Consider the following 25645-nt stretch of genomic DNA (forward strand, 5'->3'; position numbering starts at 1 on the left):
CCTGCTCCATGTGGCCATGGGCGCCAAGAGGGTAATCCTAGTCCAGCCCTGGGTGCTGAAACAAGAACCACAACAGGTCCCTTCCCCTTTTCTCCCCAGCCCAAGGCAGGTCTGGGTCTGGGCGTTCAGTGATATTCTGGCCAATTAGGGTGAGGCGAAACCACCGCAGGCGGGCGGGGAAGGGTTTTCTCTGCTGACAAACAGAAAAACAGTCTTTCTTTCTCCACAATACATTATCGCTGCTACATATGATGCCCCAACAGCAATGACACGAACAAGCCGCAAAGCACCCCAGGAAGAGGAAGACGGCAGAACAGACCAAAACAACTACCGCCCCCTCACCCACGACGACGTCTGACAATTACGTCTTCGAACTGCTGAAACCGTCCAGAACCTTCCTGTCTCTACAGAGTTGAGTAAGAAGTACATTTGGAGACTGGGTAAATTTGGGGGCTTTCTGTTGGCAGCCAGGTACAACAGTTCTGGGCCTGATGCCCCCCTGGCAGAGTGTAAACCGCAGGAGACGTGGGGCTTCTCCTCTCTTATTCAACGCTATTTCCTCAGTCCCTGGAAGAGGGTTTGAATGTTGTCGACAATCAGTATTTGTGGTGAATGAATGAATGGAAAATAATAAAGGTAAAATCACATGCCGAATCTAAGGAGTTGTCTCCATTTGTTTAATTTCAAGTTTTTTCTGAAACTCCAAGAAGACGGAGCTGCCCCCTTCTGTAGGCAGAAATAGGGAATGGGACAGCCAGAGACTTTTCTTTCTACCGTGAAAGCAGGATGAAGTCCAGGCGGAATGAAACCAGCATCGATGGACGGGAAGAGAGGGGTTATTGTGTTCCTAGCCTATCACAATATTGGACGTTGGCAGGTTCTTCAGGGACAATGTTATAAATGCTGATCTCATAATTTCAGAGCCAGTTTGAGGAGCTCTGGGTTTGACAGCTTAAAGATTTTCGTTGGCGTGTGTAAAACAGCATCTGCCAACGGTCTCCACCTCTGTTAGAGGGGCCTCACTGGGGGCTGGGGCTGCCCCAACTTATATGCACAGTAAACCAGCCAGAGCTCTAAGAGACGCAGAAACATTGCTTCCCAGAAAGGTTTCTCAAACAACAGTACTCCTGTACACCCAGGCACAGAAACTAAAAAAATCTTGGTGAAACAGGCATTAGTCAGCATGAGCCCCTGGAAACCAGTTTCCCCTACAAATGTCTACTGGTGACACTTGATGACAAATTTGGAAAATAATATAGGAATTATTATATAATTCTCATACCAAAACCTTGAAAAGGTTTATGTTCTCTTCAAGCCCCATAGAGCACACGGGTTTACGTTCTCTTCAGGTCCTGCAGAGCACGTGGGTTTGAACCAATCCCTCATATCAGCCCCGCAGAAGCCAAGCCTCAGCCGCTGGCCTCAGCACCCCTGTGCAGTGTCAGCTGAGTGGGGTGTCAAGAGCAGACGGTCAGCCGGGGCGACCGGACAGTGGAGTGCTGGCTAGGAAGGGGTGGCACTCACACCCCGGCGTCATCACACTCCCCAAAGCAGGACTCCCACCGGGCCAGACGGTGATAGGTGAACCCAATCTTGGTGAAACAGGCATTAGTCCCCTTGAGCCCCTGGAAATTACACAGTTTCCCCCACAAACGTCTACTGGTGACACTTGAGGACAAATTTGGAAAATAGTTTAGGAAGCATCCAAATGCTCATGCCTAAGCATTAGACGTGACATCAGTGGCTACATTTGATAACATTTAAGAGATAGTATTTTCATAGATTTTAAAACTATTTTTATACAAATCTAGGAAAAATCAAAGTCAAATTCATGTTACAAAGAGCTGCAAAACCATTTCTACTCACGGTTATACAATTTCCATGAACACACAGCTCTTGTTCTTGGGTGCTACAGTGAAATCCCTCACGTTGCTCCAACTCACACAAAACTCGAGTGAACAAGTTATTTTTGTATTGCAGACCCTCGAATAACTTTCATTGCCCTTGTCTTTAGCACAGTCTCACTTTTTCTAAAAGTGATAAATTCCAGGCACCATAAAAACCCATCTTCGACAATCGGTTCTTTCAGCTTATGAAATGCTGAGCTCCCTTTGCCAAAACCAGGAGCAGAAGGAAGTTGCCACTGGTATTTGATGCTGTCCACGTTTCCACCCTGGCACTGGGCCCCAGAGCCACTTTTCAGATTCTGAGTGGGGCAGAGGAGTGGGGCTGCCTGTGAAGGCGAAGGCCCTGCTGCTCTCCAGCTGCCACTCGGGCGGTTTTGGAGGCCATGAAAGAAACGGTTTCCTCCAACAGCTGAAGCGGAATTTCGCTCTGTCGCCCAGGCTGGAGTGCAATGGCGGATCTCAGCTCACTGCAAGCTCCGCCTCCCGGGTTCAAGCAATTCTCCTGCCTCAGCCTCCCGAGTAGCTGGGACTACAGGCATTTGCCACCACGCCCGGCTAATGTTTTGTATTTTTACTAGTGATGGGAGTTTCACTATGTTGTCCAGGCTGGTCTCGAACTCTTGACCTCAGGCAATCCACCTGCCCCGGCCTCCCACGGTTCTGGGATTACAGGCGTGAGCCACCGTGCCAGGCCCAGCCACTGGTTTTTATAGGCACCTCATGCCGCAAGAGCAGAGGATCGCCCTGTGATGGGTGAACGAGACTTGGAGCCCCAGACCACCCAGGTGAGGAGATGCAACACCCACAGCTGATGGAGAGACTGTGCGAGTGTGTGGGGAGAGTGTGTGTGTGAGTGTGGGTGTGTGGGGGAAGTGTGTGAGTGTGGGTGAGTGTGCATGACAGTGTGTGTGGGAGAAGTGTGCAAATGGGCATATGTGTGAGTGTGGGGGTGTGTTGGGGGAGTTAGTGTGGGTGTGAGTGTGTATGAGTGTGTGAGTATGGGTGTGGGGGAGTATGTGTGTGGGTATGAGTGTGTGTATGAGTGTGGGGGGAGTGTGCGTGTGAGTGTGGGGGGAAGTGTGTGAGTGTGGGGGGAAGTGTGTGAGTGTGGGTATGAGTGTGTGTGAGTGTGTGAGTGTGCATGTTTGGGGGATTATGAGTGTGGGTGTGTGCGTGTGGGTGTTTGGGGGATTGAGTGTATGGGGGGGAGTGTATGTGAGTGTGTGTGAGTGTGGGTGTTTGGGAGATTGTATGAGTGTGGGTATTAGTGTGTGAGTGTGGGTGTTTGGGGGATTGTATGAGTGGGTGTGAGTTTGTGAGACAGTGTGTGTGTGTGTGTGAGTGTGGGGAGTATGTGAGTGTGGGTATGAGTGTGTGTGTATGAGTGTGGGGGGAGTGTGTGTGTGGGGGCGAAGTGTGTGAGTGTGGGTATGAGTGTGTGTGTGAGAGAGTGTGGGTGTTTGGGGGATTGTATGTGTGGGGGGAGTGTATGTGTGTGTGTGTGAGTGTTGGTGTTTGGGGGATTGTATGAGTGTGGGTGTATGTGTGAGTGTGTGTATGAGTGTGGGTGTTTGAGCAATTGTATGAGTGTGGGTGTGTGTGTAAGATTGTGTGTGTGAGTGTGTGTGGGTGTGGGAGGAGTATGTGAGTGTGGGTATGAGTGTGTGGGGGGCGAGTGTATGGAGGGAAGCTGTGTGTGGGTATGAATGTGTGAGTGTGGGTGTTTGGGGGATTGTACGAGTGTGTGGGGGGAGTGTGTGTGAGTGTGTGTGGGGGTGGGGGAGTGTGTGTGTGCATGTGTGAGTGTGGGTGTTTGGGGATTGTATGAGTGTGGACGTGAGTGTGTGTGTGTGTGAGTGTGTGTGTGGGGTATGAGTGTGTGTGGGGGGAAGTGTGTGTGTGGGCATGAGTGTGTGTGTGAGTGTGGGTGTTTGGGGGATGGTATGAGTGTGTGTGTGGGGGAGTGTGTGTGGGGGAAGTGTGTGTGTGTGGGCATGAGTGTGTGTGAGTGTGGGTGTTTGGGGGATTGTATGAGTGTGGACGTGAGTGTGTGTGTGTGAGAGTGTGTGTGTGGGGAGTATGTGAGTGTGGGTATGAGTGTGTGTGGGGGGAAGTGTGTGTGTGGGCATGAGTGTGTGTGTGAGTGTGGGTGTTTGGGGGATTGTATGAGTGTGTGGGGGGAGTGTGTGTGAGAGTGTGTGTGGGGGTGGGGGGAGTGTGTGTGAGAGTGTGTGTGTGAGAGTGTGCGTGTTTGGGGTTGTATGAGTGTGTGGGTGTGTGTGTGTGTGGGTGTGGGGGCAGTGTGCATGCACGTGTGCATGTGTGTGGGTGTTTGGGGGATTGTATGAGTGTGTGTGTGAGTGTTGGTGTGTGTGTGGGGAGTGTGTGAGTGTGCATGTGCGTGTTTGGGTGGGGGATTGTATGAGTGTGGGTGTGAGTGTGTGTGTGTGTGGGGGACTGTGTGAGTGTGCATGTGAGTGTGGGTGTTTGGGGGATTGTATGAGTGTGGGTGTGAGTGTGAGTGTGTGTGTGTGGGGGGAGTGTGTGAGTGTGCGTGTGCATGTGTGGGTGGGGGGATTGTATGAGTGGGTGTGAGTGTGTGTGTTTGAGTGTGTATGGGGGGAGTGTGTGAGTGTGGGGGTGTGTGGGGGGGGGAGTGTGTGTGTCCGTGTGAGTGTGCGTGTGTGAGTGTGCATGTGTGAGTGTGGGTGTGTGTGAGTGTGTGTATGGGGGTAGTGTGTGAGTGTGCGTGAGTGTGAGTGTGTGTGTGTGAGTGTGTGTGTGAGTGAGTGTGTGTGTATGGGGGAGTGTGTGAGTGTGCGTGTGTGAGTGTGAGTGTGTGTGAGTGTGTGTGTGTGTGAGTGTGTATGCACGTCGGGGATGTGAGGGTTCTGTTTTCCTGGCTTCCACGCCCCAAAGCCTCCCATGGTCATGGAGATGGGTGCGGCCTATTTACCTTGTGGATGTGCCGGGAATGGGGCGCCCGGTGTCCACCAGGACGCACCAGCAGTACCCCGTGGAGGGGTGGCACTGCACTGGCTTGTAGAGGCCGCCGTGCGCACACTCAGGGATCACCACGTTGTCGTTCTTGGGCTGCTTGGCTTCCTCCAGGGCAGACTGGTGCTCTTGGTCACAGGATGACACTGCGGGGAAGAAGGAGGCAAAAGGTGAGCAGGATCCAGGGACGTCGTCCCACATGCAGAGCTCCTGGGAGGCCACAGAGAACTGCCAAGAACGGTGTGGTCCTCCTTCACCCCGGGGGCAGGAGGGCCTGCCAGCGTGGGGTGCACAGCGGGAGAGGCAGAAGCTCATGGGGAAGCTCAAGCAGCTCCAATTCCCGCAGCCTGGCGTGCTGCTGTGATCCCGGAACTGTCAACAGCATCCCCACAGCGATGGACTCATTCCTGCTCAACAGGCAGCACAGCTCACAAGTCAGCATGGGCAGTCGCCTGGGAGAGGGGATCCACGAGCAGTTCTGACGCCCGCAGGACTCCTGAATGTGACCAGGCAGAACCAGCCCTGTGGCTGGAACTCTTCTCTGCTCCCTGCTCTGAGCCACCTGTCATTGAGGCTGGAGACTCCTCAAAGCGGGCCCCAGGGCGAGGTCGTGTTTAGACTCCGAGGCTCCCTGTGTGATCCCTCTGCCCTCATTCTCAACATGCGGTTCATCGCCCCCCCCCCCAAGCCCCAAACGAGAGGATGACTTGGAAGAAAATCCACTCTCTCACCTGGGGCCTCCCCAAGGTCTGACTTAGGACTAAGCAGAGCAGGTGCAGGCTATCTAAAAGTTGTTCAGCCCCAGATCGTGGAAATTTCCACTGCACTATTTCCAAACCAAGCTTTGTTACTGAAAACTGGTAAAGAATAATAATGAGAGGTATTCATACTCAGCCTGTGAACCAGGCATTGTGCTACATGAATACTGAACTCACTCACATGCAAATAAAACAATGACAAAAATTCTAGGACCTCACATTGCCATGTGCAAAGGGTGGTCTCTCTTGGTTAATAAACTCAGTTTCTCCTTGTGTTTAGGTATGTATGTCTGACATCCATCTTCTGCCCGAAATAGTTAAGCCAGGAATACCTGAGAATGAGTGCGTGCTGGCAACCCCTTCCTGACTGGCCCTCACTAGGGTGAGAGCAGTAGCATCTAGGAATGAAAGCCCATGTGACCTATTGGTGGCTGCAGCAGGAACACGCAGGTGGAGTGGCAGGGGCAGCCCCTCTGCTCAGCCTGAAGGGAACTCGGGCTGGGACGTCACGAATCTCTCCTACTGGAAGTGATTTTCCACAAATGGTGCTTTAAGACTGCTTTGAAGCTGATTAGCTACAGTGTACAGTTTATAGGGCTTTTATGACCCTAAAGGGGATATCAGACAGGTGGGACACATTAGGAAGCTGATAAGAGCTGCTCAGCACCGCCAAAGCTGGTGTGGTGAGTCCATATCACAGCCCAGCATGAAGGATTGTTCTGGGGATTAAAAGCGATTATAGGTGCATTGTGCCATATTGACACAGTTCCACAAATGTTAGCTATTGCTTTATTTTTCCAATGCTAAAAGGATGCCTGGCTTATAACAGGCACTCAATACATTTCTTTTGAGATAATAAATAATTGTGATGGTATTAATGGAAACCACCCTGATTTTAGCATATCTAGCAACTCTGTTTAACATCTGAGGATAATCAGATACATAATTTTATGATTAGTCCATTACTGACTATATTACCAAATGTTACTATTAGATTTTGTAAAAGCATATACGTTTTGTGTCTTCACTGCAAGAACGTAAAAACAAATGTTACCTTTTGGACTCCCCCCTATAGTTCTATTCCAAAGTGACTAACAATCACTCTCCCCTGGCGATCTCATACGCTGTATTCAGACACTTGAAAGAGAGGATGATAAACATTAAAGTGAAGTCATCGTGTCTGCTCAGATCAACATTTTTTTGAATAAGCTCAGAACTCACGGGTCATTCAAATCTCACAATAGGTGCTCAAAATCCGTTTAATGAACAAGAGAAGAAGCAGAAAGAAATCTGTCAATGACTGAAGTTTCATGATTCTGTCTTATAAGTTCTGTACTTTTTTGTGGGCTCCAGGTTTTGCTCAGCAAATGCACAGGTGAATCAATAACACCCACCTCTGGGTTATAGTAAAGAGGCTTTTGCCCCAACGATAACAAGGAAACTGGTAAGGAAAAAAAAGGACAATGATTTGCATTTCTCTCTGAATTGCTCAGTAAGTTATTTTAGGTCATGGAAGAAACTGAGAACAGCAGGGGTTGCGCTAAATGTTTCTGGAGGTTGTTGCTTTGCAGAAATCCTCAGAGCACATGGTGCATCACTCAATGGAACTGCATCTCCAGAGAGCAGCCGCTGAGGATGGCGGGAACCGCCTCTCCAGCAGCACCCTGGAAACTCAGCACCACCGTGTTCACGTGACGCCTGTTCGTGCCTCTCCAGCAGCACCCTGGAAACTCAGCACCGCGGTGTTCACATGACGCCTGTTCATGCCCCTCCAGCAGCACCCTGGAAACTCAGCACTGCCGTGGCGCTTCTTCAGAAATTTTATTAGTGCACAGAATTTATGGTGTGATGATCCAGACAGGAGACAACTTTCTGCGCTCTATCCAGGGACATGCTGCAGCTATAGAAATCATTCTCGAAAATTCCTGAAACATCTCTCTTGAGGATTTTATGTGATATTTGAAAGCTTATCATAAGCAAAATAAGATGGATTAAGTCAACCTCTTAAAATTTGATGAGCATGATATAAAATATCAAAGCTATTAGAGCAGAGTCAGAAGAAACCTCGTGTTTGTTTATATAAACATCGTGGTTGATGAAGGCTGTTAACCCATGCAGTTTTATCTGATAAACCTGGCTCCATGAGGGAACTTCAAACTCATTGGAGAAATGCAATTCCATTTTCTTTTAGTAAGGGCCACAACGGAGGCAGAAGATCTTTAAACAAACCGATGACGGCCCTTGGGAAGAGAAGGCCACAGAACGTAATTTCCACGTGTGACTGTCACCTCCCCCCGGGACATCCCAGAATGCAGCGTTCTGCAGGCAGAGCTGACTGGGGTGGTTCTCTCTGGCAGGAAACAAGTCCTTATTCTACAAAGGACTTAATCGCGCCGGTAGAGGGAGGCAGGAGGGGTGAATGCGCACATGACAGGTCCTGTGTCAGGACAGCACAGGAGATTTCCGTCCTGGGAGGCGCACGGGGCAGTGACTGTAGGAAGGAGCCCAAGGAGGAGGAGCTCAGCGATCCTCTAGAAAAATGCCCTTGAGGCCTTGGGAAGCATTAACGGTGCAGGAAAAAGGGAACTGAGTGAATCTGAAGACTGAGAGAAGCAGGATGGCAAGGGTAGAGACAGGGAAATAGGGAAGGAGAGGCTGTTTCCAGGATCGTGGTGGAGTCACCGGCGGGACCACACAGGACCACGGGGTGCATTACACCGAGGTGGGAATGTGGAGACACTTGGCTCTGTTAAGTGGGGACAGGGAACCAAAGTTAAAGTTTTCAACTAATCATATTACTATTAAGTTATGGTTGATTCTAGATGGAGTAGGCTAAGCTTCCAAAAATGACCATGGATAGAGAAAAATAAAGCTAGAAATTCTGGAAATAATTCAGAAAAAAAAGTAATAATGATTACAAAGTCCCTATTGCAATATTCCATTTTAATATATTAGAAGAAAATATGTCACTTTTTTTTCCTATTCAGAAGGCCCTTAACTACATCATTTTCTCACATAATAAATTTTGAGGAGTTAATGTATAAAGAAAAAATAATCTGAAAGAAAAAAACACAAATAGAAGCAATTCCGACATGAAGGCATTCAAGAGGCTGACTTTTAACGCACACACACATACATATATATAATATATATTACTTATAGTATTATTATATTAATTATATATTATATGAACAACATAGAATACGTATAATTTATTATTCTCCCAAATTACAACATTTTTAAATTTAGTGTATTAAGTTCATTCTCACTCAAAGCTTTGACTTTGCCTCAATCTGAAGGTTTCTGCTGTTGCCACAGTCAGTGACACCCCGTTGGTACTCAGAACCCATAAGGAAATGTATTAATTCTGCAGTATAAGTTCTGTAATAATTCTGTAGTATAAATGTGATTGCATGGTGCTCTCTTTCATAGCTAGTTCTATTGCGTGGTTTGTGCTTTTCTAGTTCCACCAGCATTGCCTGTGTGCTCCCTGCCCTGACTGCTGTCTGAGGCTCAGATCCCTGGCCTGCAGACCTGTGGGCCTCATCCTGAACACACTCCCGAAAAGTAATTAGCACATTGGAGACAGTCTTCCTCCATATTGTCTCATTAAATATTAGGCTAGAAACATGATTCCAATTCCAATTTACTTCTATAAATGTTGTTTTAGAGAAACACAATTTCAATTCCAATTTACTTCTATAAACTCTAACTTTTATAGAAATATGATTTCAATTTCACTTCTATAAATTTTAGGTTTTATAGAAACATGATTCCCATTCCAAATTACTTCTATAAATTTTAAGTTTTATAACCATGTAACAACTTTTTTTTTAATTTGTAGAAAGCTACCTTTGTAAAGTTGGTAGAAGGTCTATTAAAAAAATATGAGTTCATTTCCCAAACTAGCATTAGATGCTTGTGACTTATAATGTGTCTGACAGTTTGTTCAAATAATCTGACAACCAAGCAGAGTTTTTAGATGATAATAAGCGGCTGCCAGACATTTATGAACATTAAAAAAAACTCTTACATAATTACCTCATTAAATGAAGTCTACTTGATTCAATATGACGATGTCTGAAACATTTTTATAGGAAGCAAGAACAAATCACATCCATTCTAAAAATGAAATCTCCATATTTGGCCATATTTCAAGAAATCGCATGCTGCAGATGTACGTTTTTTGGCAAGCTCACACCCTTAAGAGTTTTGCATTAACATTTGGAGAGTTATTGCTCAACTTCCAGCAAGCACAGGATCCCGTGAAGCTCTTGAAAACCAGAAGTACTTGAAAGTGTCAATTTGACCACCACCAGGCCGGCTGCCCCTGAACTAATGCCACACCTGACCACCACCAGGCCGGCTGCCCCTGAACTAATGCCATACCTGACCACCACCAGGCCAGCTGCCCCTAAACTAATGCCACATCTGATCACCACCAGGCCGGCTGCCCCTAAACTAATGCCACACCTGACCACCACCAGGCCGGCTGCCCCTAAACTAATGCCACACCTGACCATAACCAGGCCGGCTGCCCCTAAACTAATGCCACAGAGACAGAACCCGCAGGCTGCCTCTGCCCAGTTCCAGCTTTTCCATGTCCCCCTGAGCTATCCGTGCACTGGCCTGGATGCCTCCCCTGGCCCTGAGTGTGCCACACAGCTCTGCTGCTGTTTTGTTTTGGGCTGTTGAGCCCATTGCTGGCGGCTGCGTGGTTGACTGGATGTCACTGCTGTTATTGTCAAGGGACTCTGAATCCCTTTTCTCCACATCCAGTCTGCTCTGGGAATATGATGCTGTCCCAGACATACCTTGTTTTTAAAGAAAAGCATATAACATTGTTATTTAGTAGCAGCCAACACCTTAAGAGTTCTTCAGGAATTATTACAAGTATTGAAATTGTGCCTACACATTACCCCAATGGGCCTTAACTATTAAAGAAATGAACATCATAGTGACATTAATTCACTTCTAGTTTAGATTGGTGGGTGTTGTTTTCTGTTACTCCCATCTTCTTATTTACTCCTTTTTTTTTTTTTTTTTTGAGACGAAGTCCACAGGCTGGAGTGCAGTGGCATGATCTCGGCTCACTGCAACTTCCACCTCCCGGGTTCAAGTGATCCTCCTGCTTCAGTCTTCAGAGTAGCTGAGATTGCAGGGACACACCACCACGCCCAGCTAATTTTTTGTATTTTTTAGTAGAGAAGAGGTTTCACCATGTTGCTCAGGCTGGTCTGGAACTCCTGGCCTCAAGTGATCCACCCTTGACCTCCCAAAGTTCTGAGATTACAGGCATGAGCCACCACACCCAGCCAGTATTTACTTCTATGTTAAGCAAATTTAATGTTCAAAGTCAAAGAGTTTGTATTTAAAAGTCTGTAGTAGTCATTCCAAAAATATGGCAGGTTGCACAGTGCGAAATGGAGAAAATAAAACAAGAGGAGAAGAAATAGGTTGTCTCAGTTCAGCCCCAGCCTGGCCACTCAGCTCCAATCCTGTAATGTAAATGCTGGGAGTCACTTGTTACACAGAATCTGCACTGGTCAAATGTTTGTGACCCCTCAAAATTCCTGTGTTGAAATCTTTTCTCCCAAGCTGATGGCATTTGGAGGTGCGGCCTTGGAGCCCTCAGGAATGAGATGAGCCTTTAGAAAAGAGGCTCCAGCTGGGATGAGATGAGCCTTTAGAAAAGGGGCTCCCGCTGGGTGCAGTGGCTCACGCCTGAAGTCCTAGCACTTTGGAGGCCAAGGCGGGTGGATCACCTGAGGTCAGGAGTTCGAGATAAGCCTGACAAATATGGTGAAACCCTGTCTCTAGTAAAAATACAAAAATTAGCCAGGTGTGGTGGCGTGCACCTGTAGTCCCAGCTACTCGGGAGGCCAAGACAGGAGAATTGCTTGAACCCGGGAGGCAGAGGTTGCAGTAAGCCGCGATCACGCCACTGCATTCCAGCCTGGGTGACAGAGCGAGACTTTGTCTCAAAAAAATAAATAAATAAATAAATAATAAGGTTGGGGGGCTCCAGGGATCTCGTTTGTTCCTTTCACCATATGAGGAAACAAGAGGACACCGTTTACGAACCAGAACATGAATCACCCCCAGCCCTCACCCCACCACCAAATCTGCCAGTGCCTGGATCTTGGACTTCCAGCCTCCAGAGCTGTGAGGAATGAATTTCTGTTGTTTATAAGCCACCCAGTGGAAGGGATTTTGTCATGGCAGTCCAAACAGACTAAGACGGTGTGAAAGGAAAGGAAATCTCAGGACCCCAAAGTCATGAAAGCAAAGGGAAGTCAAGCCAGGAACTGTGTTCGGCAAACCTGCCTCTCAGTTTATTCCTGAATAAGAGGGCTACAAAGGTAAAACAGCTACAGACCTCCCTCACCGTTTGCCTGCAGGAAATTCCCGTGAACCAAGGACAGACAGAACTCAGTCATCCCTCTGCAGCCCACCTGAGACAGGTGCAGATCTGACGGCTTCCTCCACCCTATTGCTTCACTGAGCCAGACTAAGGCAGAAGTGACTGTTTCTCTATCCTCCTCTCAGATGTACGTTGTATATTCAGTGGAAGGCTCATCAGAGACTCAAAAGAATGCAACCATTTGTCTCATATCTACTTAAGAAGTTGTCCTGCCTTTCTGGACTGAACCAATGTACCTCTTACACATACCAATTTGATGTCTCATGTATGAAACCAACTGTGCCCGACTACCTTGGGCACGTGTCATTAGGGCCTCCCGAGGCCATGTCATGGGCACATCCACACCCTTGGCAAAATAAACTTTCTTTCTTTTATTTTATTATTTTTTTTTATTTTGAGACAGAGTCTCGCTCTGTCGCCCAGGCTGGAGTGCAGTGGTGCGATCTCAACTCACTGCAAGCTCCTCCTCCTGGGTTCACGCCATTCTCCTGCCTCAGCCTCCTGAGTAGCTGGGACTAGAGGCGCCCGCTACCACGCCTGGCTAATTTTTTGTACTTTTAGTAGAGATGGGGTTTCACTGTGTTAGCCAGATGGTCTCCATCTCCTGACCTCATGATCCACCCACCTCGGCCTCCCAAAGTGCTGGGATTACAGGCGTGAGCCACTGCGCCTGGCCAAAATAAACTTTCTAAATTGACTGAGGCCTGTCTCAGATACTTTGGGTTCACAACAGTATCAAACCTGTCTAATTGCCTCACAAGCTGGGCAGGAGGAGCTAGTGGAAGAATATATGAGTGTATTTAGAAAGAAAGATAAAGCATTTTGCAAAATTGAAGGGACTATTTAAAATACTACAAATCATAACCAACAATTCTTTTAGACATTGCAATAGCATTATACCCTAAATGCAAATGTTTTCAGCTGTAGCAAAACTATCAGTGTTTAGACAAGTAAATTTAGCTGCTCATTTTTATTAAGTACTTCATTAATCAAATAGCAAAACTCTCGGTAGACTAGGTGTAGAGAAAAGCCTTCTCTGTCTGATAAAGAGCATACTTTAAAGAGTCTACAGCTAACATCATATTTAATGACAAAAGACTGACCACTTTCACTTTTAGATTAGTAATAATCTCACTACTTTTTTATATTTACAAAGAAAAAGCTGCTAAAATTAACAAGTGAAGATGACAAAGTCCCAAGATACAAGGTCAATCTACAAAAACTACTTCTATTTTTATATACTGCTAATGAATAATTGGAAAATTTTTTAAAAAGTCATCTGCTATAATATCAAAAACATAAAAGTGCATAGAAATAATTTTATCAAAGATGTACAATACATGGAAAACTAAAAGCATTGCTGAAAAAATCAGAACACCTCAATAAATAAAGAGATGTACCATGTTAATGGATGAGCAGACTCAGAAATACTTTAATTCCCCCCAGTTTGATTAGTGGATCCCACATAATTCCTATCAAAATCCTAGGAAGTTCTATAATAGAAACTGACGTTATGGTTCTAAAATGTATAGGAAAATGCGAAAAAAACATATTCAAAGCTTTCTTCTGAAAGAACAGTGTTGGGGGACTAATATTACTATACTTGAAAAATCATTATAAAGCCAGTAATCTAGACCAGATGTTAGTGGGAAAAGGATAGCTAAGTAGATGAGTGGAAAATAATAAAAAGTTTATAAGTTTATAAAGTTTATAATTAAATAAAAAAGTATATACTTTTGAAATGTATGTAAATATATGTATATGTTCAATTGATATTTGATGAGGCACTAAAACAATTCAGTAAGAAGGGAAAGCCTTCTCAACAAATAGTTCTAGAACAATGAGATAGCTACATGACAATTAAAGATGGAAAAGCCTAACTCACCACCCACACACAAATTTATTTGAGATAAATTAGAGATCTAAACATAAAACCTAAAAACATAAAGACCCTAAAAGAAAATATGGAGACTATTATTGAGATACTGGGTTAGACAAAGATCTCTAAGGCAAATGCAGAAAGCACGAAGCACAAAAGAAAAAAAAAGTGGACTTCATTAAAATTTAGAACGGACACTGATCAAAAGAGACCATGAAGAAAACAAAAATGTAAGCCACAGAGTGTGAAATGCTGGGGCTACTCTGGAAACCTACTCGTAGGTATTTACCCCCAGCGTAATGAAAACACGCACTCACGAATGACTAGTACAATGACGAGTACCTGGTATGTTTATTTGTAGCAGCCCCAACCTAAAGAGAAAAACACAAAATATCCATTGATTGGGAAATGCAGAACAGGCTGTGGTGTCCGTACACAGTCTACAATCATGCATGTAAATTGCAGAGAATGAATGGGCAACGCATGCAGTGAGAATGAAGCTCAAAACCATCACCGGATCGAAAAAAGACAGGAACAAAGGGGTACTTATGCTGGATTCCATTTACATGAAACTCTAGAACAGACAAAAGTAATGTAGGCTGGGCGCAGCAGCTCACACCTCTAATCCCAGCACTTTGGGAGGCTGAGGCAGGAGGATCATTTGAGTCCATAAGTTCAAGACCAGCCCCGGCAACATGGCAAAATCCCATGACCCAAAAAATAGAAAAATTAGGCGTGCATGGTGGCATCTGGTAGATGTAGTTCCAGCTACTCTGGAGGCTGAGACAGGAGGATCACTGGAGCCGTCAAGGCTGCAGTGAGCCGTGATCACACCACTGCACTCCAGCCTGGGCAACGGAGGGATACCTTTTTGTTTTTGTTTGTTTTTGTTTTGTTTTGTTTGTTTTTAAGTAATGTATGGAGATTGGAATCAAAAGAGCAGTTGCTTTCAAGAGTGAGGGGGCATCGACTGGGAAGTGGCTCTGGGGGGCTGTCCCGAGACAGAAGTGCTGTCTAACTTGACAGGTGCACAGGTTTCCTGGGTACCAGAACTGGGTAAAGCTCCTCCCCTGTGCACCGCCATCTGTGCATCTCACTCTCCATAGATGCTCTCCATAAACAACATCCATGCCTAAATAAGCCTTAAAATGTGCTCCTAGTAAGCATAAAAGAGGAATTCTAAGAGATGAGAAAATACTGCTCACATTTTAATTGGCAACATATTTTTTGCCTGTTTGGTATGTCTTAAAAATGAATAGTATCTCAGACTCAATGATAGGCAAAAGTACATAGTCCACTTCCCAGAAAATTGCATTTAATGAACGCTTTTTCTTTTCTTTTCTTAAGAGGACCTGGTGTTCCACTAGTGTACACTCAATTAAACAGGGACCTCTTACCACTAATGTGATTTATTTATTTATTTATTTATTTATTTTGAGACGGAGTCTTGCTCTGTCGCCCAGGCTGGAGTGCAGTGGCACAATCTCGGCTCACTGCAAGCTCCGCTCCGCCTCCCGGGTTCACACCATTCTCCTGCCTCAGCTTCCCAAGTAGCTGGGACTACAGGCGCACGCCACCATGCCCGGCTAATTTTTTGTAATTTTAGTAGAGACGGGGTTTCACTATGTTAGCCAGGATGGTCTCGAACTCCTGACCTCATGATCCACCCGCCTCGGCCTCCCAAAGTGCTGGGATTACAGACGTGAGCCACCGCACCCGGCCTCACTAATGTGATTTAAACCACAGGAGTTGAGCATTCCCAACTCTGGCCAAGTTTGGCTTTATCTATGCAAGTTTCGTTTTGTTTATAAGAACACTTGTGGGCCTTGAAGTGCTGACTTTATTGGCAAGAGGAGGTTTTCATTAGAAAGTGTGAATAAACCCACCAGAACGTCTCAATTCAGTTTAGGTCCCATGTCGGAAGAACTCGGATTCCTACCGGTGTGAGTCCAGTCCACAGGAGCAACTGTCTCACAGGAGGTCTTCACGTCCAGCCGACTGTAACACCTGCAACCCTGCACAGCCATCTGTGGTTCTCTCTCTCGTCTCAGCTTCCTTGGTGAGCTTCTTAATCACCTGCTTCCATTTCCTCGGCCCGCCCCAAGTCTTGTTACTATTGGCCGGCCCGGCTCCCTACTTTTTGCCGGCCTGCTGCTGCGCTGCTCTGACGTGCAGGCACTAGAGTTTGTTTACCTCTGATGGCCTCTGCCAAGTCCTGATGACTGTGGCACCCACAGCCTGGAAGTATTGGAAATGCTTGGTTTCCTCGTCTGTGTACGCCTCACCCCTGACGGAGTGGCTGCAGGGCCCCTGCCCTCCTCCGCCCTCCCCCGCCCTCCTCTGCCTTCCTCCCTTCTTCAGCTTGTCCCACTCAGGACAATGACGTCCTTATTCCAGGAAGAACAGACAGCAGTACTGGCCACTCTCTCTGTATGGCCAGGGTCTCTGCAGTGCTCCCATAGAGGGGCTGGGTGCTCCTCCCTCCCTGGGACTTTGCGCGGAGCCTGTGAACTTAACATGGCCAGCAGGAGATTGGGGAGCAACAGGCGAGGGGGCTCCAAATTTACTTGTGTGTGAGGCCTGGCTTTTGTGTCCCATTTGTTTGTGTGTGAGGCCTGGCTTTTGTGTGCCTCCACTGCTGCCATGAGAAGAACACCTCCAGTTTACTGATAAGTGCAAGGAAGATGAGAGACGGGGGCAGACCCAGACCCCTGCAGGCTGGAATCCCCAGCAAAGCCTGCAGGCCAGCAGATGCCTGAGAAGTAAACACCCAATACACAGACATTGTGTATTTATCTGCTGTGAAGGAACAGCTTCCGATACAACAGCCATTGGAGGGGTGAGGTAGGGCAGGGCTGAGCACAGTGGAGCGGGGAAGGGGTGGGGCGGAACAGGGCAGGACTGAGCCCAGTGGAGCCAAGAAGGAGTGAGGCAGGGCAGGGCTGAGCCCAGGGGAGTGGGGAAGGGGTGAGGCAGGGCAGGGCTGAGCCCAGGGGAGTGGGGAAGGGGTGAGGCAGGGCAGGGCTGAGCCCAGGGGAGTGGGGAAGGGGTGAGGCGAGGCAGGGCAGGGCTAGCCCAGTGGAGCCGGGAAGGGGTGAGGCAGGGCAGGGCTGAGCCCAGTGGAGCGGGGAAGGGGTGAGGCAGGGCAGGGCTGAGCCAGGCACGGACTCCTCAGTCCACACTGGCAGTGACTCCACCTCAGCTGCTCCGCCTGGATGCAGATTCTTTAGGTTTCTTCCTTCCACCTGTATTTTTCGAATTTTCTATGGCTAGCATGAATTACTTTTGAATTGAGAAAAAGCAACCAACGGTAACTTTTCTTAAGTAAGTAGCATGGCTCCTCCTGTTCAAAACGGTTCAGAATCACTGACTTCAGCTGCAACTGGGCAGCCTCTGCAAAGGTGATGGAGGCTGGAGCCCGGACGGGGCTGGCGAGAGTCCTGAAGGAGGTGGAGATTGTGGGGGGCAGGGGTGAGAGGACGCCACAGTGTCTATGTGAAAAAAGTAGGTTCAAGAAAGATAAAAACCAGGAGGGGCAAGGCCACTGTCAGGGAAGACCCACGGTCCCTGGGTCTTCCCTGTGTGTGTCGGTTCGTTTGAGCCGAGTCTTCTGAATGTTACTAAGCTCTGGGTTCCCAGCAGGTCGGGTGTGCTCCAAACCGGTGGAAACACTGCGTGACACACTCCTCCTAGGTGGTGGGAGCCTGCGCCTCTCGGTGGCGGAGGTGGCTGTGTTCCAGTCACATGTCTGGTTTCCTGCTCACTCTCTCCAGCTCTGCCCCCTCCCACCCTGCATTTCGGGCACTGCCACTCCCTCGGCCTCCTTTGCTACCTTTAATCCTCTCCTGCCCAGCGGTGCCCCCAAGAGTCCGTGAGCTGTCCTGGGACCCTCGGGACTGAGGAAGGCTCAGTGTTCACACACCCACTCACCCATTCACAACAAAGTGGGGAGAGCTAGTAACAGTCTCACACATCTCCGGCTATCCTTGCTGTTAGCAGGATCGCCTGAGACTCCAGGGCTGTGACATAAAGAAGTTACCCCCACAACCAATCCATGGGATCCCTACAACAATAACCACAGATTCAGCCTGAGACTCCAGGGCTGTGATATAAAGAAGTTACCCCCAAAACCAATCCACGGGATCCCTTCAACAATAACCACAGATTCAGCCTGAGACTGCAGAGCTGTGACATAGAGAAGTTACCCCCAAAACCAATCCATGGGATCCCTACAACAATAACCATGGGTTTAGCTCCTGCTCTGTGCCTGGAACCTGGTGCTGTGTTGACAGAGAAAGTCTCCAGCCTGGAGCTTGAGATGGAATGAAGAAACCAGGAAACGGGCAGATGACCCAGATAATCTCGGAAGAACTCCACGAAGCAAGCAGACAAGCTAATGCTGATGATTTGGGGGACAGCGGGGCAGGACACCTCGGAAAGGGGGGTCAGAGAAGGCCTCTGCACAGAGGAGACTTCAGAGCTGAGGCTGAAGGAGACGCTGAAGCCAGCGGTGAAGGCGGCTGAGTGCAGGCCCCATGTGTGGGACAGACACCTGCACACAGCCCCGGTCAATGAGGAAGGGAGGGGAGGGGCTGCAGGGAGGCAGTGGGGTCCCAAGCAGGTCTGCGGCTTTTCAGTGGAATCATTCACATCACCCATCCTGTCTAAGTATTAGCTTGAGCTTGTGTGTCCACAGGTACATCCGACATCAGTAATTGTTCTCCCTTTCTTATCAAAAGTGAATTTCAGACTCCTGGTAACTATTAATAGGTAATGATTGATATTCATCTGTAAATAACTGTGCAATGATTGCATTGCCCAAAACTCAGTGACAGCAAGAAATGTGCCCACCAGGAACGTGACTAGGGCAGCGACTCTCATACGTCAGTGTCAGACCCGTCCGGGGGCTTCTGAAGCTGCAGGTGCAGGCGCTTGGCTGCAGGTCCCTGGCCAGTGGGTCTGGGCAAAGCTCCTGCGTCCTCTTGTCTAACAAGTTTCCAGATAATATCCACACCAGGCACACATTTCCACCTGTCACAGATGTCCCCATGGGGGTTTTCTTTTCTTTTTTTTTTTAGAATTGATTTTACTTCATTTTTACATGTGTTATCTTCACCAGTCATGGAAATTTTGTGGTTCTCTTTTTAATTATACAACATTTAAATAAGATGATCAAAGAAAGTAAAATATAAAATTTAAAAAGTGCCCCTTTAGTATTTGATTTGCTAGACAGGGCAGACTAGGTGTGGGGGCGGGGCTGGGGGGGGGGAAGGAGACCTTGAAACTTATACTTCTGTTGGAATAAAATTCCTCATATGTTTACTTTTGGTATAAAAACGAAGGGGGATTCAGATGCTAAGGCTGTGCCTATGACAGGCATTCACTGATGACTAGAACAATAAGATATCTACATGACAGTAAAAGATGGAAAAGCCTAACTCACCAACACACATACTGCATACTTTAATTCCCAAGGAATGCTTGAAAACTCACTTTTACTTATTAAATACAAGATGCTTGCCATCACATTTACATGCACTGTAGGTGCTCTGCGTGCTCTCCTTTAATCCTCATAACAACAGAGCATTAACATTGTGTTTTAAAATTATGCATTAAAATGGTGTTTTAAGCCAGGCATCGTGGCTTGCCCACACTTTGGGAGGCTGAGGTAGGAGGATCACTTAAGCCCAGGAATTTGAGACCAGCCTGGGCAACATACTAAGACCTCATCACTATGACAAATTAAAAAAAAATGTGGTGATTTGTGCCTGCAGTCCCAGCTACTCAGGAGGCTGAGGTGGGAGGATCACTTGAGCCTGGGTTGTCGAGGCTGCAGTGAGTCGTGATTGCGCCACTGCACTCCAGCCTGGGTGACAGAGTGAGAACCTGTCTCAAAAGAAAACAAAGAAACAAACCAACGCCTGTGTTTTATCGGTGAGAAAGCTGAGGCTCAGAAAAAGTTGCTATCTTCCTCAAGATCACAGAGCCAGGAAAGGCTGCACGGGAGTTCACACTCACACTAGTGACAGACGCCCTCCGTCCCAAATACGGCACCCCTGCCTCTCCCAGCCTCGGCGTCTGAGGACCAGGCCCTCTCCAGGAACACTCGTGAAAAGGAAAATTAGATACTATAGGAAGCTTATACTCAAATGTATGTTCTGAAAAACAGGGTTTGGATAAAATGCACAGATCCAGTATCTTTGGAGAGAAAGTAATGACCACAAGTGTCTGTTCTGATTTCTTTCTTTTCACATGTATTTGCCATAGCAACAAACTCAGATATAAAGTAACCATAGACCTGCAAGTTAATTTTCATTCTGAAACATGAATCCTAGGCCCTGGTGGAGGAGGGAAAACTGCGTCTTAAGCCGTGACAAAGACCATCTCAGAACGCATCTCAGGGCCCCTGATGGGAATGCCTGCCAAGTCCCATTTGCCTCCCACCCGAACCTCCTACCTCTCTCTGTATCCTCCCCGGTGTCCTCAGCATTTGCGGGGGGATTACCTGTGTTGAAAGGCCAACTTTCCACATTTTTCTATCAGTGACAACCACATCAACATAAGCTTTGAAAACCGGAGTCCAAGTTGGCCCTGATTCCATTCTCTCCTTGGCCTCGTTTAGCCTAAGTTTCTATGGTATCTCCTTAATCGCCTCCCTCCCCTCATCCCTGGGTCCCCAACCCTGACCCACAGGGCTGCAAAGGCCACCCCCACCTACCACAATCAAGGCCACAGCAAGTCCCTCCAAGTGATGTCCCCAAGGACTGGAACTTGGTTGCTACTCATGAAGTTTCTTGATGCTTTGTTACCAGTGATGATAACAGCCTCACCAGCTCCCCTCAGGACAGGTGGAAACACAGCTATGCCAGGAAAGCGCTACAGAAATGCGACTTTATTCTCCTGTAAGATTCTGTAGAATTCGGACACAGATTCTCTTTAAAGGAAGTTAATAAAAGTCACCTGATTTTGTATTTGGAAGCCTTACAAAAACAATCAGAATAGTTTCCATTTTCCAAAAGTGCTGCCTTAGGGCCAGTGGTTTCATCTAACACAGCTGATTACAAATAAAACCAGCGCTGACAATCCTACTTTAAAATAGACTGTGATAGGCCGCATAAGTCAATAGTCAGAGGGGGACACTTTTTCCCACTTCACTTTTCATGTAGACAGAAGAAAAAATAGTGGCTCTGAAAAAAATTGAGACAAGAAAAAGGAAACATCAAAATAGCATTTTGATAAAAACGACAGATGCTTGGGAACCCAATGCCACTGCCTGCCCCGAGGGGAAAGAGAGACACATGTGACTTGGGGATAAGGGTCACCCGGTTCGAATTCTCACTAGCTGTGTGTTCTTAGGTTGGCCTTTTTAAAGCCTGTTTCCCCATCTGTAGAAGGAGAATAACAGCTTCTACGTGTTGCATTACTGTAAGAATTGAAGCCTGTCCGTGGTGGGCACTCAGGGCCGTTAGTCCCATTCTCCAGGGTGCAGATAAATGACTTGAGGGCCCAGGACGCCAGTCAGGAGAGATGCATGCATCAGAGGCAGGAATGCCGCATTTCATTCCACCACGCAGTGATCCCTACTTGAAAATCCTTAACCTTCATCCCAAGGAAGAAAAGATGCCACAAGCCCCGGATGTGCCCCAGACTCCACCGCCCTCATCCAATTCTTCATAGTAGGCACTTTTGCTGAGCCAGAACTCGGCAAATTCATGACATGAGGTTAGAAAGCAGCTGTGTTAGGTCTTTGCCATTTGGTATTTTAGATAATCCCAAGAGACAACTCAACCCTTGGGGAGAATTCTTCTCTCTTCTCGGAAAACCCCAGAATGAAGCCATGCTTGTTCTTAGGAGAAACTGTTGCTCTACATGAAGCCCTGGGGACCTTCAGCCCTGAACAAGGGCTGGTCCCTTTTGCACCAAGGGCAAGGAAGGTCAGGGCATGTGCTAGACTTGCAAAGAAATTATTCAGAGATGAACAAACTCAAATTCAAAGACAGCAGACAGGACAGAGACTGTCTGCCCCTGTCTCCCATTTCAATGGAATTTAAAGGAAAAAATAACATTGTGACAGCACTTTCAAGCTCCAAACACTTCCCATTCACTAACTCATTCAAGTATAATTGCTAAGGCTTCCTGAGGCTTAGGATGTGCCAGCCACGATGCCAGTCACTTTCCATGAGCTACCTACTTAGACTCTCAGCTCGCAAAGGACTCTCATCGCCCCCGCTTCACAGACGAGGGGAGAAGACACAGAAGATGGCAGGGCGTGGCCAAGCTTCCAGCCGTCTGGAGCTGCTACACACAGCAGACGGGCAGCTATGTGCAAGCGCACGGTGACTGTTCTCACAGAATCCCAGGGCCTGTGAAGCAGGTGTCAGTGTACCCGAGTTTTAACTCTGCGGACACAGATGCAGGAGAGTGAGGTGACTTCCCCAAGGTTTTGCAACAAGTTATGGTAGAAGCAGAATGCAATCCAAGGGTTCAAACTCCAGAGTCAAACAAAGCTCCTTCCATTTTCTTCAGGAGCCCAAAACTTAGAAAAAGATGGATTCAGTGGGGTCCGTTGTGATCAAGGCAAGTCTCTTCCAAAGCCAAACTCTCAGTTCTGGACTCAGCTCAGGGAACATCCAAGTGGCCACCTCCAGGTGCCACGCATTGCTGTCTCGTCACCTCCAGGGTCTCAACAGGGCTCTGTCGATGTGCTGCCCTCAGCGCTGCAGGGTCCTGTCCCTAAACCAGATCCAAAAGTGCGTGACTCTCATGCAGATGAAACAGGAGTGAATGAATCGCTGCTGGGAGAGGCTGCAGGACCAGATTAGAGCCAGTCCAGGATGAGGGTGCGTGTCACCCAGAAGCAGCCACTGGCGATCTTAGCAAGGCTGGGACATGTGTATAAAGCATTTCCCACACAGACCGGCCACGTGGAGAGATTCTGCTATTTTCCAGTTACCTTCAGCCTGATCGCTGGATGCAACATAACCATCACAATGGAAACCAGAACCCTCATCTGCAACTGAGTCAAAGAAAAAGAACCAAACATCTCAGAGTTCAAGCGCCAGCAGTGTCTTAACAGAGACAAGAAGAGAGACAGCGCATGTTTAGATGGAACAAGGCATCCTGGTCCAGCAAAGTCTTACGGACACGAGATGAGACAGAGCTGTTTAGATGGAACAAGGCATCCTGGTCCAGCAAAGTCTTACAGAGATGATAAGAGAGCATGTTTAGATGGAACCGGCATCCTGGTCCAGCAGAGTCTTACAGAGATGATAAGAGAGCATGTTTAGATGGAACCGGCATCCTGGTCCAGCAAAGTCTTACAGAGATGATAAGAGAGCATGTTTAGATGGAACAAGGCATCCTGGTCCAGCAAAGTCTTACAGAGATGATAAGAGAGCATGTTTAGATGGAATAAGGCATCCTGGTCCAGCAGAGTCTTACAGAGATGAGAAGAGAGCATGTTTAGATGGAACAAGGCATCCTGGTCCAGCAAAGTCTTACAGAGATGAGACAAGAGAGAGCATGTTTAGATGGAATAAGGCATCCTGGTCCAGCAAAGTCTTACAGAGATGATAAGAGAGCATGTTTAGATGGAATAAGGTGTCCTGGTCCAGCAGAGTCTTACAGAGATGATAAGAGAGCATGTTTAGATGGAATAAGGTGTCCTGGTCCAGCAGAGTCTTACAGAGATGAGAAGAGAGACAGTGCATGGTTAGATGGAACAAGGCATCCTGGTCCAGCAAAGTCTTACGGAGACGAGATGAGACAGAGCTGTTTAGATGGAACAAGGCATCCTGGTCCAGCAAAGTCTTACAGAGATGAGAAGAGAGCATGTTTAGATGGAACCGGCATCCCGGTCCAGCAAAGTCTTACAGAGATGATAAGAGAGCATGTTTAGATGGAATAAGGTGTCCTGGTCCAGCAGAGTCTTACAGAGATGAGAAGAGAGCATGTTTAGATGGAACTGGCATCCTGGTCCAGCAAAGTCTTACAGAGATAAGAGAGCATGTGTTTAGATGGAATAAGGCATCCTGGTCCAGCAGAGTCTTACAGAGATGAGAAGAGAGCATGTTTAGATGGAATAAGGTGTCCTGGTCCAGCAGAGTCTTACAGAGATGAGAAGACAGCAGGTGTTTAGATGGAATAAGGCATCCTGGTCCAGCAAAGCCTTACAGAGATGAGACGAGAGAGAGCGTGTTTAGATGGAATAAGGCATCCTGGTCCAGCAGGGTCTTTTAGAAATAAGAAGAGAGAGCATGTTTAGACAGAAGAAGTCATCCTGGTGGAACTTTGGTTTTAAGATGTTTTTGAAACGTGCATAGTTTTCAACAGGCAAAGGGCCATTTCAAAACAGCAAGTGTCACCCAAGAGTCGGTGACTGGAATTCACCTTCCAGGGATTCCTTCTTCTGGGAAAATCTCCAAGACGGGCCCTTCTTTCTCCAGGTATAAAGGAAATCTCATGCATGCTTGAGGGGAAATATCTAAATGCCTGAGTGTAGATGTTTGAGACTGAGGAGCAAAGTGCTTGATTTAAGCATGTAAACTAGATTTAGGGATCTGTGTTCATATCAAGGATGAGTCTCTCGTGGGTGATCCCTGAACAAGATCATGGCATTGCCAGAAAACCTTTCTTCTACTTTACTTCTGCCTTGCTTCCTCGAGGAAACCTTCCCTCATTCCTTCCACCCCAAGGACTTGGATCGCCTGAGAATCCCGCTGCACTTAGTGGTTGGGGGTCCATGGAGTAAGGCCTGCCGGTTTGCCTGTGATGCATCCATTTGGTGTCCCTACTGTTAGACCAGCCATTCTCAGAGCGAGGTCTGAAGGGACCCCAGGGCTCCCTAAGGTCCTCACAGGAGATCCATGAGGTCAGAACCACTTTTATAAACTGCTAAGGTGTTCTCTGGCCTTGCACTCTGGAAGCGTGTGAGCCTAGGTGATCTGCAATGTCAACCATCTGCTGCCCAACTGGACGTGCCTTGGGTAGCGATGTGCTTAGTGCAAACATGTTCACTGATGCCAGTAGATGTAGCCCAGGATTAGAAGAGCTTTTTGGGGTCCTCGATGAGGTGTAACAACACAAAATAATTTTTATATCAAAAAAGTGTGGGAGCTGCTGAATTAGACCATAAACTTGAGCTATTTGAGAATAAGGGTTGTGTGTTATGTATTTACCTGTTTGAATGAGCAGAGTTGAGGCAACCTACACAGGGCTGACTGTGTGCACCTGCCCAGCACGGCCTCACCCAGTCTTCACCATTCGGCACAACTAAATCTGAGCAACCGCAACCTGACCAAGGCTAGGGCAGGGAGGGGACATCCCGGTTTCAGACCCAGGCCACGAGGCTCCAGGGTCCTGCCGCTAACCCCGGCCGCCCTGCCTCTGTCCCATGGCCGACTGCCTCCTGTCAGCATGTGGCTGACAGGCAGGGGTGCACTGGCCTTCAGCTGGGTGCTTGGGCGGGCACCCAAGTCAGTAAAGTCACAATGACGGAGGACGATCCTGAGAGAAGAACTGAGTGATGATCAAGGAAGTCAGGCATCTTCACCGCAGAGCTGAACAAATCTGGAGCAGCCACTGGAATTGGCTGGTGTCCTGTCATGTCCCTGAACAAGACGGAGCCAGGGGCACAGCTGGGGCCGGGAGCCTGGGGCGAGTCCTTTAGCTGCAGCAGTGT

General features: G+C 47.6%; 1 protein-coding gene across 3 annotated transcripts in view; it reads right to left on the minus strand.

Annotated features, from left to right (window-relative positions):
• The window catches only part of SMOC2 (SPARC related modular calcium binding 2), a 220804-nt gene that overhangs the window by 64190 nt on the left and 130969 nt on the right, over positions 1-25645 (minus strand). For 2 of the 3 annotated variants that reach the window (XM_045391759.3, XM_045391758.3), the window contains exon 8: positions 4864-5050. In XM_045391759.3, the coding sequence (XP_045247694.1) occupies positions 4864-5050 (187 nt within the window). Of the gene's footprint in view, positions 1-4863; positions 5051-15904; positions 16244-25645 lie in introns of those variants that run through there. The other variant, XM_074038982.1, reaches the window with a different exon arrangement.

This window comes from Macaca fascicularis, chromosome 4 (assembly GCF_037993035.2).
Source record: "Macaca fascicularis isolate 582-1 chromosome 4, T2T-MFA8v1.1".
In the NCBI taxonomy this organism is placed as follows: Eukaryota; Metazoa; Chordata; class Mammalia; order Primates; family Cercopithecidae; genus Macaca; species Macaca fascicularis.